The sequence below is a fragment of the Oncorhynchus mykiss genome, chromosome 17 (assembly GCF_013265735.2).
Source record: "Oncorhynchus mykiss isolate Arlee chromosome 17, USDA_OmykA_1.1, whole genome shotgun sequence".
Lineage (NCBI taxonomy): Eukaryota > Metazoa > Chordata > Actinopteri > Salmoniformes > Salmonidae > Oncorhynchus > Oncorhynchus mykiss.
The window spans coordinates 7,856,153-7,873,652 of record NC_048581.1 but is presented as its reverse complement, the minus strand read 5'-3'; the positions used below and the strand labels follow the sequence as shown (position 1 = coordinate 7,873,652).

The window sequence follows — 17,500 nt, the reverse complement described above, 5'->3', positions numbered from 1 at the left end:
TATCAGAGTTTTAAAGCACAGTAGAATATATAATATCAGAGTATAAAGGACAGTAGAATATATAATATCAGAGTATAAAGGACAGTAGAATATATAATATCAGAGTATATAGGGCAGTAGAATATATAATATCAGAGTATAAAGGGCAGTAGAATATATAATATCAGAGTATAAAGGACAGTAGAATATATAATATCAGAGTTTTAAAGCGCAGTAGAATATATAATATCAGAGTATAAAGGACAGTAGAATATATAATATCAGAGTATAAAGGGCAGTAGAATATATAATATCAGAGTATATAGGGCAGTAGAATATATAATATCAGAGTATATAGGGCAGTAGAATATATAATATCAGAGTATAAAGGGCAGTAGAATATATAATATCAGAGTATAAAGGACAGTAGAATATATAATATCAGAGTATAAAGGGCAGTAGAATATATAATATCAGAGTATATAGGGCAGTAGAATATATAATATCAGAGTATAAAGGGCAGTAGAATATATAATATCAGAGTATAAAGGGCAGTAGAATATATAATATCAGAGTATAAAGGACAGTAGAATATATAATATCAGTATAAAGGGCAGTAGAATATATAATATCAGTATAAAGGGCAGTAGAATATATAATATCAGAGTATAAAGGGCAGTAGAATATATAATATCAGTATAAAGGGCAGTAGAATATATAATATCAGAGTATAAAGGGCAGTAGAATATATAATATCAGAGTATAAAGGGCAGTAGAATATATAATATCAGAGTATAAAGGGCAGTAGAATATATAATATCAGAGTATAAAGGGCAGTAGAATATATAATATCAGTATAAAGGGCAGTAGAATATATAATATCAGAGTATAAAGGGCAGTAGAATATATAATATCAGAGTATAAAGGGCAGTAGAATATATAATATCAGAGTATAAAGGGCAGTAGAATATATAATATCAGTATAAAGGGCAGTAGAATATATAATATCAGAGTATAAAGGGCAGTAGAATATATAATATCAGAGTATAAAGGACAGTAGAATATATAATATCAGTATAAAGGGCAGTAGAATATATAATATCAGAGTATAAAGGGCAGTAGAATATATAATATCAGAGTATAAAGGGCAGTAGAATATATAATATCAGAGTATAAAGGGCAGTAGAATATATAATATCAGTATAAAGGGCAGTAGAATATATAATATCAGAGTATAAAGGGCAGTAGAATATATAATATCAGAGTATAAAGGGCAGTAGAATATATAATATCAGAGTATAAAGTGCAGTAGAATATATAATATCAGTATAAAGGGCAGTAGAATATATAATATCAGAGTATAAAGGACAGTAGAATATATAATATCAGAGTATAAAGGGCAGTAGAATATATAATATCAGAGTATAAAGGGCAGTAGAATATATAATATCAGAGTATAAAGGGCAGTAGAATATATAATATCAGAGTATAAAGGGCAGTAGAATATATAATATCAGAGTATAAAGGGCAGTAGAATATATAATATCAGAGTATAAAGGACAGTAGAATATATAATATCAGTATAAAGGGCAGTAGAATATATAATATTAGAGTATAAAGTGCAGTAGAATATATAATATCAGTATAAAGGGCAGTAGAATATATAATATCAGAGTATAAAGGGCAGTAGAATGTATAATATCAGAGTATAAAGTGCAGTAGAATATATAATATCAGTATAAAGGGCAGTAGAATATATAATATCAGAGTATAAAGGGCAGTAGAATATATAATATCAGAGTATAAAGGGCAGTAGAATATATAATATCAGTATAAAGGGCAGTAGAATATATAATATCAGAGTATAAAGGGCAGTAGAATATATAATATCAGAGTATAAAGGGCAGTAGAATATATAATATCAGTATAAAGGACAGTAGAATATATAATATCAGTATAAAGGGCAGTAGAATATATAATATCAGAGTATAAAGGGCAGTAGAATATATAATATCAGAGTATAAAGGGCAGTAGAATATATAATATCAGAGTATAAAGGGCAGTAGAATATATAATATCAGAGTATAAAGGACAGTAGAATATATAATATCAGAGTATAAAGGGCAGTAGAATATATAATATCAGAGTATAAAGTGCAGTAGAATATATAATATCAGAGTATAAAGGACAGTAGAATATATAATATCAGAGTATAAAGGGCAGTAGAATATATAATATCAGTATAAAGGGCAGTATAATATATAATATCAGAGTATAAAGGGCAGTAGAATATATAATATCAGAGTATAAAGTGCAGTAGAATATATAATATCAGTATAAAGGGCAGTAGAATATATAATATCAGAGTATAAAGGACAGTAGAATATATAATATCAGAGTATAAAGGGCAGTAGAATATATAATATCAGAGTATAAAGGGCAGTAGAATATATAATATCAGAGTATAAAGGGCAGTAGAATATATAATATCAGTATAAAGGGCAGTAGAATATATAATATCAGAGTATAAAGGACAGTAGAATATATAATATCAGAGTATAAAGGACAGTAGAATATATAATATCAGAGTATAAAGGGCAGTAGAATATATAATATCAGTATAAAGGGCAGTAGAATATATAATATCAGAGTATAAAGGGCAGTAGAATATATAATATCAGAGTATAAAGGACAGTAGAATATATAATATCAGAGTATAAAGGGCAGTAGAATATATAATATCAGAGTATAAAGGGCAGTAGAATATATAATATCAGAGTATAAAGGGCAGTAGAATATATAATATCAGAGTATAAAGGGCAGTAGAATATATAATATCAGTATAAAGGGCAGTAGAATATATAATATCAGAGTATAAAGGGCAGTAGAATATATAATATCAGTATAAAGGGCAGTAGAATATATAATATCAGTATAAAGGGCAGTAGAATATATAATATCAGAGTATAAAGGACAGTAGAATATATAATATCAGAGTATAAAGGGCAGTAGAATATATAATATCAGAGTATAAAGGACAGTAGAATATATAATATCAGAGTATAAAGGACAGTAGAATATATAATATCAGAGTATAAAGGACAGTAGAATATATAATATCAGTATAAAGGGCAGTAGAATATATAATATCAGAGTATAAAGGACAGTAGAATATATAATATCAGAGTATAAAGGACAGTAGAATATATAATATCAGTATAAAGGGCAGTAGAATATATAATATCAGAGTATAAAGGGCAGTAGAATATATAATATCAGTATAAAGGGCAGTAGAATATATAATATCAGAGTATAAAGGGCAGTAGAATATATAATATCAGAGTATAAAGGGCAGTAGAATATATAATATCAGAGTATAAAGTGCAGTAGAATATATAATATCAGTATAAAGGGCAGTAGAATATATAATATCAGAGTATAAAGGACAGTAGAATATATAATATCAGAGTATAAAGGACAGTAGAATATATAATATCAGAGTATAAAGGACAGTAGAATATATAATATCAGAGTATAAAGGACAGTAGAATATATAATATCAGAGTATAAAGGACAGTAGAATATATAATATCAGTATAAAGGGCAGTAGAATATATAATATCAGAGTATAAAGGGCAGTAGAATATATAATATCAGTATAAAGGGCAGTAGAATATATAATATCAGAGTATAAAGGGCAGTAGAATATATAATATCAGAGTATAAAGGACAGTAGAATATATAATATCAGTATAAAGGGCAGTAGAATATATAATATTAGAGTATAAAGTGCAGTAGAATATATAATATCAGTATAAAGGGCAGTAGAATATATAATATCAGAGTATAAAGGGCAGTAGAATGTATAATATCAGAGTATAAAGTGCAGTAGAATATATAATATCAGTATAAAGGGCAGTAGAATATATAATATCAGAGTATAAAGGGCAGTAGAATATATAATATCAGAGTATAAAGGGCAGTAGAATATATAATATCAGTATAAAGGGCAGTAGAATATATAATATCAGAGTATAAAGGGCAGTAGAATATATAATATCAGAGTATAAAGGGCAGTAGAATATATAATATCAGTATAAAGGACAGTAGAATATATAATATCAGTATAAAGGGCAGTAGAATATATAATATCAGAGTATAAAGGGCAGTAGAATATATAATATCAGAGTATAAAGGGCAGTAGAATATATAATATCAGAGTATAAAGGGCAGTAGAATATATAATATCAGAGTATAAAGGACAGTAGAATATATAATATCAGAGTATAAAGGGCAGTAGAATATATAATATCAGAGTATAAAGTGCAGTAGAATATATAATATCAGAGTATAAAGGACAGTAGAATATATAATATCAGAGTATAAAGGGCAGTAGAATATATAATATCAGTATAAAGGGCAGTAGAATATATAATATCAGAGTATAAAGGGCAGTAGAATATATAATATCAGAGTATAAAGTGCAGTAGAATATATAATATCAGTATAAAGGGCAGTAGAATATATAATATCAGAGTATAAAGGACAGTAGAATATATAATATCAGAGTATAAAGGGCAGTAGAATATATAATATCAGAGTATAAAGGGCAGTAGAATATATAATATCAGAGTATAAAGGGCAGTAGAATATATAATATCAGTATAAAGGGCAGTAGAATATATAATATCAGAGTATAAAGGACAGTAGAATATATAATATCAGAGTATAAAGGACAGTAGAATATATAATATCAGAGTATAAAGGGCAGTAGAATATATAATATCAGTATAAAGGGCAGTAGAATATATAATATCAGAGTATAAAGGGCAGTAGAATATATAATATCAGAGTATAAAGGACAGTAGAATATATAATATCAGAGTATAAAGGGCAGTAGAATATATAATATCAGAGTATAAAGGGCAGTAGAATATATAATATCAGAGTATAAAGGGCAGTAGAATATATAATATCAGAGTATAAAGGGCAGTAGAATATATAATATCAGTATAAAGGGCAGTAGAATATATAATATCAGAGTATAAAGGGCAGTAGAATATATAATATCAGTATAAAGGGCAGTAGAATATATAATATCAGTATAAAGGGCAGTAGAATATATAATATCAGAGTATAAAGGACAGTAGAATATATAATATCAGAGTATAAAGGGCAGTAGAATATATAATATCAGAGTATAAAGTGCAGTAGAATATATAATATCAGAGTATAAAGGACAGTAGAATATATAATATCAGTATAAAGGGCAGTAGAATATATAATATCAGAGTATAAAGGGCAGTAGAATATATAATATCAGTATAAAGGACAGTAGAATATATAATATCAGAGTATAAAGGACAGTAGAATATATAATATCAGTATAAAGGGCAGTAGAATATATAATATCAGAGTATAAAGGGCAGTAGAATATATAATATCAGAGTATAAAGTGCAGTAGAATATATAATATCAGAGTATAAAGGGCAGTAGAATATATAATATCAGAGTATAAAGGGCAGTAGAATATATAATATCAGAGTATATAGGGCAGTAGAATATATAATATCAGAGTATAAAGGGCAGTAGAATATATAATATCAGTATAAAGGGCAGTAGAATATATAATATCAGAGTATAAAGGGCAGTAGAATATATAATATCAGAGTATAAAGGACAGTAGAATATATAATATCAGTATAAAGGACAGTAGAATATATAATATCAGAGTATAAAGGACAGTAGAATATATAATATCAGAGTATAAAGGACAGTAGAATATATAATATCAGTATAAAGGACAGTAGAATATATAATATCAGAGTATAAAGGGCAGTAGAATATATAATATCAGAGTTTTAAAGCGCAGTAGAATATATAATATCAGAGTATAAAGGACAGTAGAATATATAATATCAGTATAAAGGGCAGTAGAATATATAATATCAGAGTATAAAGTGCAGTAGAATATATAATATCAGAGTATAAAGGGCAGTAGAATATATAATATCAGTATAAAGGGCAGTAGAATATATAATATCAGAGTATAAAGTGCAGTAGAATATATAATATCAGAGTATAAAGGGCAGTAGAATATATAATATCCAGGACCTCCGCCTTTGATCTCTTCAGTTTTTGGGAACAGGGACAATGGTGGTCAGCTTGAAACAGATTTACAGACGGTCACTAGGAGAGATAGAAACATGTTGTGATTTACAGACGGTCACAAGGAGAGATAGAAACATGTTGTGATTTACAGACGGTCACTAGGAGAGATAGAAACATGTTGTGATTTACAGACGGTCACTAGGAGAGATAGAAAGCTGCCAGCTGGTCTGTGCTCCTGAGAACACGCCCTGGTATTCCGCCTGGCCCGGCAGCCTTTAAAAGGGACATCATACAGTCATCCGGAACAACAGGTGCTTTCACGCAAGACTCAGTGTTGTATTCCTCAAAGCGAGCATAAAAGGCATTTAGCTCGTATGGGAGTTCTGCATCGCTGGGCAACTCTCGGCTGGGTTTCCCTTTGTAATCCGTTACCGTCTGCAAAGCCCTGCCACATACGATTTTATTTTTTTTTATTTTACCTTTATTTAACTAGGCAAGTCAGTTAAGAACAAATTCTTATTTTCAATGACGGCCTAGGAACAGGCCGTCATGTTCAGGGGCAGAACGACAGATTCGGGGGTTTGAACTTGCAACCTTCCGGTTACTAGTCCAACGCTCTAACCACTAGGCTACACTGCCGACGAGCATCGGAGCCTCTGTACTACGATTCCTCCTATATTGTCCTTCTGCATGTTTGATGTCCTAGCTTTCTTGTATGTGTCCATGTCCCATTCCTTGTAAGTGGTAACTCTAGCTTTTAGCCCAGCGTGGATACTGCCTGTAATCCATGGTGTTTGGTTTGGATACGTTCTTATAGGAACTGTGTTCATCGTCTATGCACTTATTGAGGAAGCTCGTGACTGTTGTGGTTGAATCCCTGGAACATATCCCAGTCTGTGCTAGCAAAACGGTCTTGTAGCCTCCTGTCTGCTTGGTCCGACCACTTCCTTATTGAGGACCTCCCTCTTTTACCTTTGATCTATTGTGATGCCGTATAATCACAGAGATCCTATCAAATAGAATACATTAAATGAAGTTCTATGATGTCATTCTAAAACGGTCTTCTAGAATACATTAAATGAAGTTCTATTATAGAATTCTAAAACGGTCTTCTAGAATACATTAAATTAAGTTCTATTATAGAATTCTAAAACGGTCTTCTAGAATACATTAAATGAAGTTATATTATATAATTCTATGAGTAGAATACCGAAGACAGATTTCATCTTCCTCAAAGTCAAACCTCTTTCCTCAGCTTTGTTTCAAGCACCTAGTTATCTGTCTAAACTAAACTTTGTCTCGGGGAAAGTTTCAGTGCCTCTTGGTCCTTGGCAGAGAGAGTGACATTTTTCAGCAGTCGCCTGCGGTTCTGCCCGGCCCCAGTCATTCTCTATGGCAGCTGGAGGAGCCCTGGTAACCAGACAGCAGGCAGGGATCAGAGCCGAGTCAAGATGGCCGTCGTGTTAGCAGAGTGGCAGAAGGGGTAATTAGGGAGCTTTTAATTTGCACTGAGGTGATCCCTCGTTCTGCCCTCTTTCACTCGATGAGACTGGACGTGTGTGTGTGTGTGTGTGTGTGTTTAATTAGTCCAGTGTCACCTTGTAATTCAGAGAAGGAAAGCAATGCCCCTTGTCTCACACATTGACTCAGGACTCCCTCATTTATTAAACTACAGACAACTTTGTGTCCTTCACTCTATCTCTCTGTCTCTCTCTGTCTCTGTCTCTCTCTATCTCTCTCTCTCTCTCTCTCTCAATTCAATTTGCTTCATTGGCATGACATAGCAATATAAATATTGCCAAAGCTTGCTTTGGATATTTACAATATGAAAATAATGAGAACAACATTGTCAACGGGACAAAAGTAACAACAATAACCAAGGGTCAAAATAACCATACATTGAACAATAACAATAAGCATAAAGTAGAGGACATGTGCAGGTTGATTGGTCTGTCAGACTCTGTCCCTCAACTTATGGCAGGCAGCAATGTAGTTGGCTGTCAACCCACAGCTCTCTGCGTCCTCCCCCAACAGGACGGGTAGCCTACTCTCATCAGAGAGGTCTTTGAAACCTTGAATAAGGGTTTCAAATTTGGGGAAATGACACTCTCTAATTGTTTTATATTTTTCACATTTTGCCAGGAAATGCAGCTCCGTCTCAGGTGGTGCAGTGGTTGTACAGCCTTTCCTCTACAGGGAGCCAGGTTTTCCTGTGTCTACCCTTCTCTCTCTCCTTCTCTGTCAGTGACCCCGAATGAAAGATAATAGACTAGTTAGTACCTGTCGTACAAGATGCTTGAAATGTTGTTATTGATCATAAATGGAAAAAGACTCCAACCTTGAGTTGACCTTTAGAAAACACAACAACCTTTCACTTGACACGGGAACCAATAAGAACACCAAGTCAAACAGTCTAGAACCCTGAACACCAAGTCAAACAGCCTAGAACCCTGAACACCAAGTCAAACAGCCTAGAACCCTGAACACCAAGTCAAACAGCCTAGAACCCTGAACACCAAGTCAAACAGCCTAGAACCCTGAACACCAAGTCAAACAGCCTAGAACCCTGAACACCAAGTCAAACAGCCTAGAACCCTGAACACCAAGTCAAACAGCCTAGAACCCTGAACACTGGTATCAACCCTGAACACTGGTATCAACCCTGAACACTAGTAACAACCCTGAACACTGGTATCAACCCTGAACACTAGTAACAACCCTGAACACTGGTATTACAACAACCCTGAACACTAGTATCAACACTGAACACTGGTATCAACCCTGAACACTGGTATCAACCCTGAACACTGGTATTACAACAACCCTGAACACTGGTATTACAACAAGACAGGGTTATATTTCTGTAATAACTCGTCATTTAACGGCGTTTGTATATAATAACTATACATGATACTCGTGTGCGTAGTAATTTTTTTTATCTGAAAATGACCTTTAGTCAATGTTCTCTCTCTGTTTAATGTTAATAATTCATCCTGTTTGGCTCTAGTGGTCTCTCTCTCTTTCTGTTTGTTCTCTCTCTCTCTCCCTCTCTCTCTCTTTTTCTCTTTCTCTTTCTTTGTTCTTACTCTCTCTCTCCCTTTCTCTTTCTCTTTCTGTTCGTTCTCTCTCTCTCTCTCTCTCTCTCTCTCTCTCTCTCTCTCTCTCTCTCTCTCTCTTTCTCTTTCTCTTTCTGTTTGTTCTTACTCTCTCTCTCTCTCTCTCTCTCTCTCTTTCTCTTTCTGTTTGTTCTTACTCTCTCTCTTTCTGTTTGTTCTTACTCTCTCTCTCTCTCTCTCTCTCTCTCTCTCTCTTTCTCTTTCTGTTTGTTCTTACTCTCTCTCTTTCTGTTTGTTCTTACTCTCTCTCTCTCTCTCTCTCTTTCTCTTTCTGTTTGTTCTTACTCTCTCTCTCCCTCTCTCTTTCTCTTTCTGTTTGTTCTTACTCTCTCTCTCCCTCTCTCTTTCTCTTTCTGTTTGTTCTTACTCTCTCTCTTTCTGTTTGTTCTTACTCTCTCTCTCCCTCTCCCTCTCTCTCTCTCTTTCTGTTTGTTCTTACTCTCTCTCTCTCCCTCTCTCTTTCTCTTTCTGTTTGTTCTTACTCTCTCTCTCCCTCTCTCTTTCTCTTTCTGTTCGTTCTTACTCTCTCTCTCCCTCTCTCTTTCTCTTTCTGTTTCTTCTTACTCTCTCTCTCTCCCTCTCTCTTTCTCTTTCTGTTTGTTCTTACTCTCTCTCTCTCCCTCTCTCTTTCTCTTTCTGTTTGTTCTTACTCTCTCTCTCCCTCTCTTTCTGTTCGTTCTCTCTCTCTTTCTCTTTCTCTTTCTGTTTGTTCTTACTCTCTCTCTCCCTCTCCCTCTCTCTTTCTCTTTCTGTTTGTTCTTACTCTCTCTCTCCCTCTCTCTTTCTCTTTCTGTTTGTTCTTACTCTCTCTCTCCCTCTCTCTTTCTCTCTCTTCCCCCCCACCCTCTGCATTGCTTTAGGTTGACCTATTTTCCATTTCGATCTTATATAAATATATTATAATTGAACATTCTACATTCTGATCTTTTAAAAGACATACTAACAGGTTATTATGTACAGCCTCTGGGATTCAAAGACAAGTCCCCATTTCCCTTTTTCTCTCTTCCTCTCTCTTTCCCTCTATTGGTCTCTCGCTCCCCCATATGTTTCTTTCTCTGCCCTCCTCTCTCCGTCCCCCCTCTCTCTCTTTCTCTGCCCCTCTCTTCTCGCTCTCTTTCTCTTCCCCCTCTCTCCTCTCTCTCTCTCTGTCCCCCTCTCCTCTCTCCTCTTTCTCTGCCCTCCTCTCTCCTCTCTCTCTTTCTCTGCCCCTTTCTCCTCTCTCTGTCCCCCTCTCTCCTCTCTCCTCTTTCCTTGCCCTCCTCTCTCCCCTCTCCTCTTTCTCTGCTCCTCTCTCCTCTCTCCTCTTTCTCTGCCCTCCTCTCTCCTCTCTCCTCTTTCTCTGCCCCTCTCTCCTCTCTCTCTTTCTCGGCCCCTTCTCTCCTCTCTCTCCTCTCTCTCTGCATATAGCAGAAAGGCTGAAAGTGAAAGTGAAGGAGGGAGAGAGAGAAAGAGGTATCTGCCATGTGAGTCATGTGTAAATGGCAGGTGGGCAATGAGACCATCTATTCCTTGAGGGTGGTGTGTGTGTGTGTCTGTCTGTCTGTGTGCCTGCCTGTCAGTGTCTGTCTGTCTGTCTGTGTGCCTGCCTGTCAGTGTCTGTCTGTCTGTCTGTCTGTGTCTGTGTGCCTGTCTGTCAGTGTCTGTCTGCCTGTGTGTGTGTGTGTGTGTGTGTGTGTGTGTGTGTGTGTGTGTGTGTGTGTGTGTGTGTGTGTGTGTGTGTGTGTGTGTGTGTGTGTGCCTGTCTGTCTGTGTGTCTGTGTGTGTCTGCCTGTCAGTGTGTGTGTGCCTGCCTGTCTGTGTGTGTCTCTTTACAAAGGTCACTACTCAGCTCCATGTCTCAAGCTGTCAGACGAGTGTATGGAATTGAGAGTGTATTATCCACTAGTTCAGAACACACTCAATAATGTGTGAGGACAGAGAGAGAGACTGATGTGTGAGGACAGAGAGAGAGACTGATGTGTGAGGACAGAGAGAGAGACTGATGTGTGAGGACAGAGAGAGAGACTGATGTGTGAGGACAGAGAGAGAGAAGGAGAGGGGGAGACTGATGTGTTTGGTAAGTGAGAGAGAGATGGGAAGAGAGGGAGGGGGAGGGAGATGAGGGAGAGAGTGGGGGGAGACAAAAGAGAAGAGATGGGGGGAGAGATAGGATAGAGGGAGGAGTAAGGTGATGTAGCCATGGAGACAGACTGAACTGAACTAACCCAGGTGGGAGTGGAGGGGAGGAGGGAGGGAGATACCTGGGGGAGGAGGAAGGAGTAGGAGGGAATGGTGAAGTCTCTTAAACCTTTCAAACGCAGACTCAGAGAAGAAATAATCAAACACCTTTTGTTGCTGTTTAGTTGCACGCACACACACACACACACACACACACACACACACACACACACACACACACACACACACACACACACACACACACACACACACACACACACACACACACACACACACACACACACACACACACCTTTTAAAAATCCAAGACTCTCACTGTTGCAGCTTGCTATAGACCACCTTCTGCCCCCAGCTGTGCCCTGGACACCATATGTGATTTGATTGCCCCCCATCTATCTTCAGAGATATCATCCTGACCAACCTGCCCTCTAAATACACCTCCGCTGTTTTCAACTAGGATCTCAGCGATCACTGCCTCATGGCCTGCGTCCGTAATGGGTCTGTGGTCAAACGACCTCCTCTCATCACTGTCAAACGCTCCCTAAAACACTTCAGCGAGCAGGCCTTTCAAATCGACCTGGCCCGGGTATCCTGGAAGGATATTGACCTCATTCCGTCAGTAGGATGCCTGGGTATTCTATAAAAGTGCTTCCCTCACAATCTTAAATAAGAATTAAAAAAATGTAGAACCAGGAACAGATATAGTCCTTGGTTCACTCCAGACCTGACTGCCAGTGACCAACACAAAAACATCCTGTGGCGTACTGCATTAGCATCGAATAGACCCTGCGATATGCAACTTCAGATCACCGACCATTTCGAATCCCACCGTATCTTCTCCGCTATGCAATCTGGTTTCCGAGCTGGTCATGAGTGCACCTCAGCCACGCTCAAGGTCCTAAACGATATCATAACCTCCATCGATAAGAGACATTACTGTGCAGCCGTATTCATTGACCTGGCCAAGGCTTTCGACTCGGTCAATCATCACATTCTTATCGACAGACTCAACAGCCTTGGCTTCTCAAATGACTGTCTCGCCTGGTTCACCAACTACTTGTAAATCTTCGCTCCCATGGCCTATTTATTGCCTACCTCCTCATGCCTTTTACACACACTGTATATATACTTTCTTTTTTTCTACTGTGTCATTGACTTGTTTATTGTGTTATTGGCTGTATGTTTTGTTCATTCCATGTGTAACTCTGTGTTGTTGTTTGTGTCGCACTGCTTTGCTTTATCTTGGCCAGGTCACAGTTGTAAATGAGAACTTGTTCTCAACTAGCCTACCTGGTTAAATAAAGGTGTTCTCAACTAGCCTACCTGGTTAAATAAAGGTGTTCTCAACTAGCCTACCTGGTTAAATAAATCAATCCAAATGACTCAGCTAGCAAGCTAATGTTGGACACATTTAAGCTAGCTTGAGTACACGTTGTCAATCCAAATGACTCAGCTAGCAAGCTAATGTTGGGCACATTTAAGCTAGCTTGAGTACACGTTGTCAATCCAAATGGCTCAGCTAGCAAGCTAATGTTGGACACATTTAAGCTAGCTTGAGTACACATTGTCAATCCAAATGGCTCAGCTAGCAAGCTAATGTTGGACACATTTAAGCTAGCTTGTTCCAAATGCTGCTTGTTGAAGTACAAAACTCCCTAGCTGGATGTCAAATAGTGGGAGTTCTTCACCACAGAAAACGTCAACATTATGGACAGATTTATTGTTTTAGCTACGACTCATTCAGCCTGTTTTGGGGATGAAATGTGGTTCAGCAGACGATGTCTCCCCGGTAATATTTTGGAATGTCAGACAGAACTACTTTTAATCTCTCCCATTACGCTTTGTGAGACACGAGACAGATCAGCGCTATCGGATATAAGAGAACGACCCTGTCGGCCATCTCTGCTTTTCATATTTTTCTCCTGGCTCTTTCCTCCTCCTCTCTCTCACTTACTCTCTCTCGTCTCGACACGCATCATCACACACTCCCACTCTTTCTTCATTCATCTCTTTTACTCCCTCTCCACAATCCCCTCCTTTTCATTCTCCGTTCGTTCTACAGGAAAAGAAGAAGAACCAAGGAGAAGGAAAGATGTTTTATTGTGCTTCATGTTTATTTCCGACAGACCAAGGAGAAGACTCCGGGAATCTCAGAGATCGTTGCGATAACCACGTCTCTCTCTCTCTCTCTCTCTCTCTCTCTCTCTCTCTCTCTCTCGCTCTCTCTCTCTCTCTCTCTCTCTCTCTCTCTCTCTCTCTCTCTCTCTCTCTCTCTCTCTCTCTCTCTCTCTCTCTCTCTCTCTCTCTCTCTCTCTCTCTCTCTCTCTCTCTCTCTCTCTCTCCGTCGTATCGCAAGCGGAAACGCAACACAACCACAGAACACGCTGTCAGTCTCTGATTCCCGTTTACCCAGAATGCACACTATCCAACTGCGCGAGTTGCTCTTCCTCCACTTTCTCCTCCTTCTTCTTCTCTTGTCATCCTTTACACAATGTTTCTACTTTTTGTCTCCCAGCGGTATCCATGGATACCAAGGGATGCTACAAAAAAAAAACATCATTTAAAAAAAAAAAGCAACACAAAAAAGCAATCTAACCAACAAACGGATTAGTTTACTACATACATTTAGAAAGCTGTTATTTAAAGAAACAGCTTTGTGTGAGGCTTTAAGAAGAATCATCGTGTAGCATTTAGAAAAAATATGGTTGAGAAAACCATCCAAAGATGAAGAGAAAACTTCAAATTGTCATTTTACAAACATTACACGCCAAGAAAATAAAAACCTAAACTGTATAAGGCTGTTTAGTTAACACGGCTAAATGATTTAAGCACGTATAAGCAGTCAATCAATCAATCAATCAATAAATACATCATGATCAGATGTGTCAAAATCAATCAATCATGATCATATAAGGTATCAATATCAATCAATCATGATCATATAAGGTATCAATCAATCATGATCATATCGTAATGTATCAATATCAATCAATCATGATCATACCATGTACCAATATCAATCAATCATGATCATATCGTAAGGTATCAATATCAATTAACAATACATCATGATCAGATAATATAAGGTGTCAATATCAATCAATCAACCAATCATGATCAGATCAATATACAGTGTATCAGAGAGAAATCATGAGAGAAAAAGGGAGAGAGAGAGAGAAACAGACAGAGGAAGAGAGAGAAACAGATAGAGAGGAAGAGAGAGAGAGAAACAGACAGAGGAAGAGAGAGAGAAACAGACAGAGAGGAAGAGAGAGAGAGAAACAGACAGAGAGGAAGAGAGAGAGAGAAACAGACAGAGGAAGAGAGAGAAACAGACAGAGGAAGAGAGAGAAACAGACAGAGGAAGAGAAAGAGAGAAAGACAGAGGAAGAGAGAGAGAAACAGACAGAGGAAGAGAGAGAGAAACAGACAGAGAGGAAGAGAGAGAGAGAAACAGACAGAGAGGAAGAGAGAGAAACAGACAGAGAGGAAGAGAGAGAGAGAAACAGACAGAGGAAGACAAAGAGAAACAGACAGAGGTAGAGAGAGAGAGACAGAGAGAAACAGACAGAGAGACAGAGAGGAAGAGACAGAGAGAGAGACAGAGAGAGAGAGAGAGAGACAGAGAGGGAGGAAGGAAGACAGAGACAGAGACAGAGAGGGAGGAAGAGAGAGAAACAGACAGAGAGAGAATTACAAAACGGTATCTGTCAGCAGTATCAGCTGCCGTTTACTTTTAATGATGTAAAGAAGTACATTCATCTCCTGTAGTAGGTCTGTAGATATGGCACCCTGTTCCCTATATAGTGCACGTGATTCCACTTCCTGTGTCCTAGTATCCATGGAAACCAAGAGCTGTATCCGTGGAAACCGAGGGCTGCTACAAAAATGGTAAAAAAAATAAATAAGTAAATACATAAAAAGCAGCAACCAAAATCAACAAATGAAAAGGTTGTTGTGACCATATATAGGAAACAGGCTGTCATCTGAGACCCAGCCAGGGTATATAGGAAACAGGCTGTCATCTGAGACCCAGCCAGGGTATATGGGGACAGACTGGGCTAGAAGGACAACTGGGAACTGTTGCTACCACAGCACTTTGGTCATAGAGCGGATTGGGTTGAGGTACGGGGAGATTCGGTGACAGTTGGCCCGGTCGGTCCTTTTTGTGCCGTTTGAGTTGTGATTTAAACTAAAACTCAACTGAGGAATGGGACTGGGAGGGAGGAACTACCGGGATTTGGGGGAGGGACAAGGAAGGGACAGAGGAATTGTGGGTAAAAAAAATGAATAAATAAATCTGGGAGTTGTAGGCTACAGTGTTTTCAGGGAGGGTGTTTTTAGAGTTACGAGACGTTTTCTGATTTTGAACAGTGCAGTAATCATCCTCGTTAGGGACTTGAAGACATTCATTAGAGATTGGTAGGATTTCAAAATCAAAAACGTACTGCAGGTCAGTTTGTAGCTGGTCTCTCAAAGTCTCAAAGAAGGTTTTCAAATCCCCTCGGTAGAAACACACTAACTAGCTAACTAACTAATCCCCTCGGTAGAAACACACTAACTAGCTAACTAACTAACAAGACATATGTTTATGCAAATATAGAGCTTCTTCACCCCCCCCCCCTTCTTGTAATTTCACAATAAAGTCCCCTCTGTAATACATCAAGGAACGTTTCAGAATAAGAGTCTGTTAGTAGAGGAAAATAGTGTTCCTTAAGGAAGAGAGAAAGAGTCCTCTGGTAAAAAAAAGAAGAAGAAGAGATCACAAATGTCTGTCTTCGTCGAGGTTGTTCAGAGGCGGACATTTTATAATGAGGTTGTGCGACGGCCATTTTGAGGTTCTTCTTTCTCGAAAAGTCACAACCATAGTCACTGTCACAGGACGTTGCCATGCGATATTCAAATAATAGTACTGATAATATCAATAACAATAATAATAGTAAGAATCACATCTTATTCTAACTTGTTTTAATATGTAGAAAAGAGCGACGAGGCCAGAGAGAGGTTTATACAGTGTTTCAACGGTTCTCCTCGGTGCTGTGTCCCAAATCACACTGTATTCCCTATACAGTGTACTACTTTCTAGGGAAGAAGGTTCTATTTGCGACCCTTGTTGATTTGGCACATACACTGTAGCGTACTCACACTCGTGAGACCACCAGTCCATATAATATCGTGTGTTTGTTGTGTTTCTTTTTTGTGTTCATCCAAAAACCTAGTTTTAGTAGAAACAGCTACAGAGAAGTCCGGGAGAAATAGTCATCATATCTCAGGATCTTCTTTTAAAAAATGATTTTGAATCAAGTTCTTCATTTGTTGTTTTTAAAATCGTTTTAATTTCATTTTGGTCCATGTTTTTTAAAAGCAGAGAGAGAGAGGTGTGTGTGTGTGTGTGTGTGTGTGTCTGTGTGTGTGTGTGTGTGTGTGTGTGTGTGTGTGTGTGTGTGTGTGTGTGTGTGTGTGTGTGTGTGTGTGTGTGTGTGTGTGTGTGTGCGTGTGTGTCTGTGTGTGTGTGTGTGTGTGTGTGTCTGTGTGTGTCTGTGTCTGTGTCTGTGTCTGTGTCTGTCTGTGTGTGTGTGTGTGTGTGTGTGTGTGTGTGTGTGTGTGTAGATGTTCCAGCTGTAGCAGAGACGTCAATCAGAAACTAATCGCGGAATCTGTAACGCCTCATCTTTCCAGGTGGAATAGAGAGCCCTTAGTCGCCGTACGACCTCCGACCTCCGTCCTCCTTCATGCCCAACTCAGTAGTGACAGGGCCTCGTCACAGCACACGACACCAGCCCCTTCACGACTTCTGCTGTGCCGAGACACCTTTCCAATAGTCCAGTATGTCGTGCAGATCCTCGTCCTTGGCGACCTGCAAACTCCTCCTCAGTGCGTGTCCTGCCGCCATGTATTCCTCCTCGTAGTCCTCGTCTCTGTGTCTCTTCCGGTGGAGTTTGAACCTCTCCCAGATGCCGAGCGACGGGGTGCAGGAGTACTCAGGACTGGACTCGTAGCTCAGGTTGTGGTACTGCGGGGACAGCTGGGCGTAGGCTGGATGAGATCAGAGATAAGAACAACACTTTATTCATCCCAGAGGGGAAATTGGTTTGTCAAACTCAGTATATACACAC

The 17,500-nt window shown here is 38.0% G+C and overlaps 1 protein-coding gene across 1 annotated transcript in view; it reads right to left on the bottom strand.

The window, feature by feature from the left end:
- Positions 1-16,906: 16,906 nt before the first annotated feature.
- The window catches only part of LOC110513544 (protein ELFN1), a 173,045-nt gene continuing 172,451 nt past the window's right edge, over positions 16,907-17,500 (bottom strand). Inside the window, exon 14 of the mRNA XM_036948755.1 lies at positions 16,907-17,420. Coding sequence (XP_036804650.1) covers positions 17,170-17,420 — 251 coding nt within the window. The 3' untranslated portion in view covers positions 16,907-17,169. The remainder of the gene's footprint in view (positions 17,421-17,500) is intronic.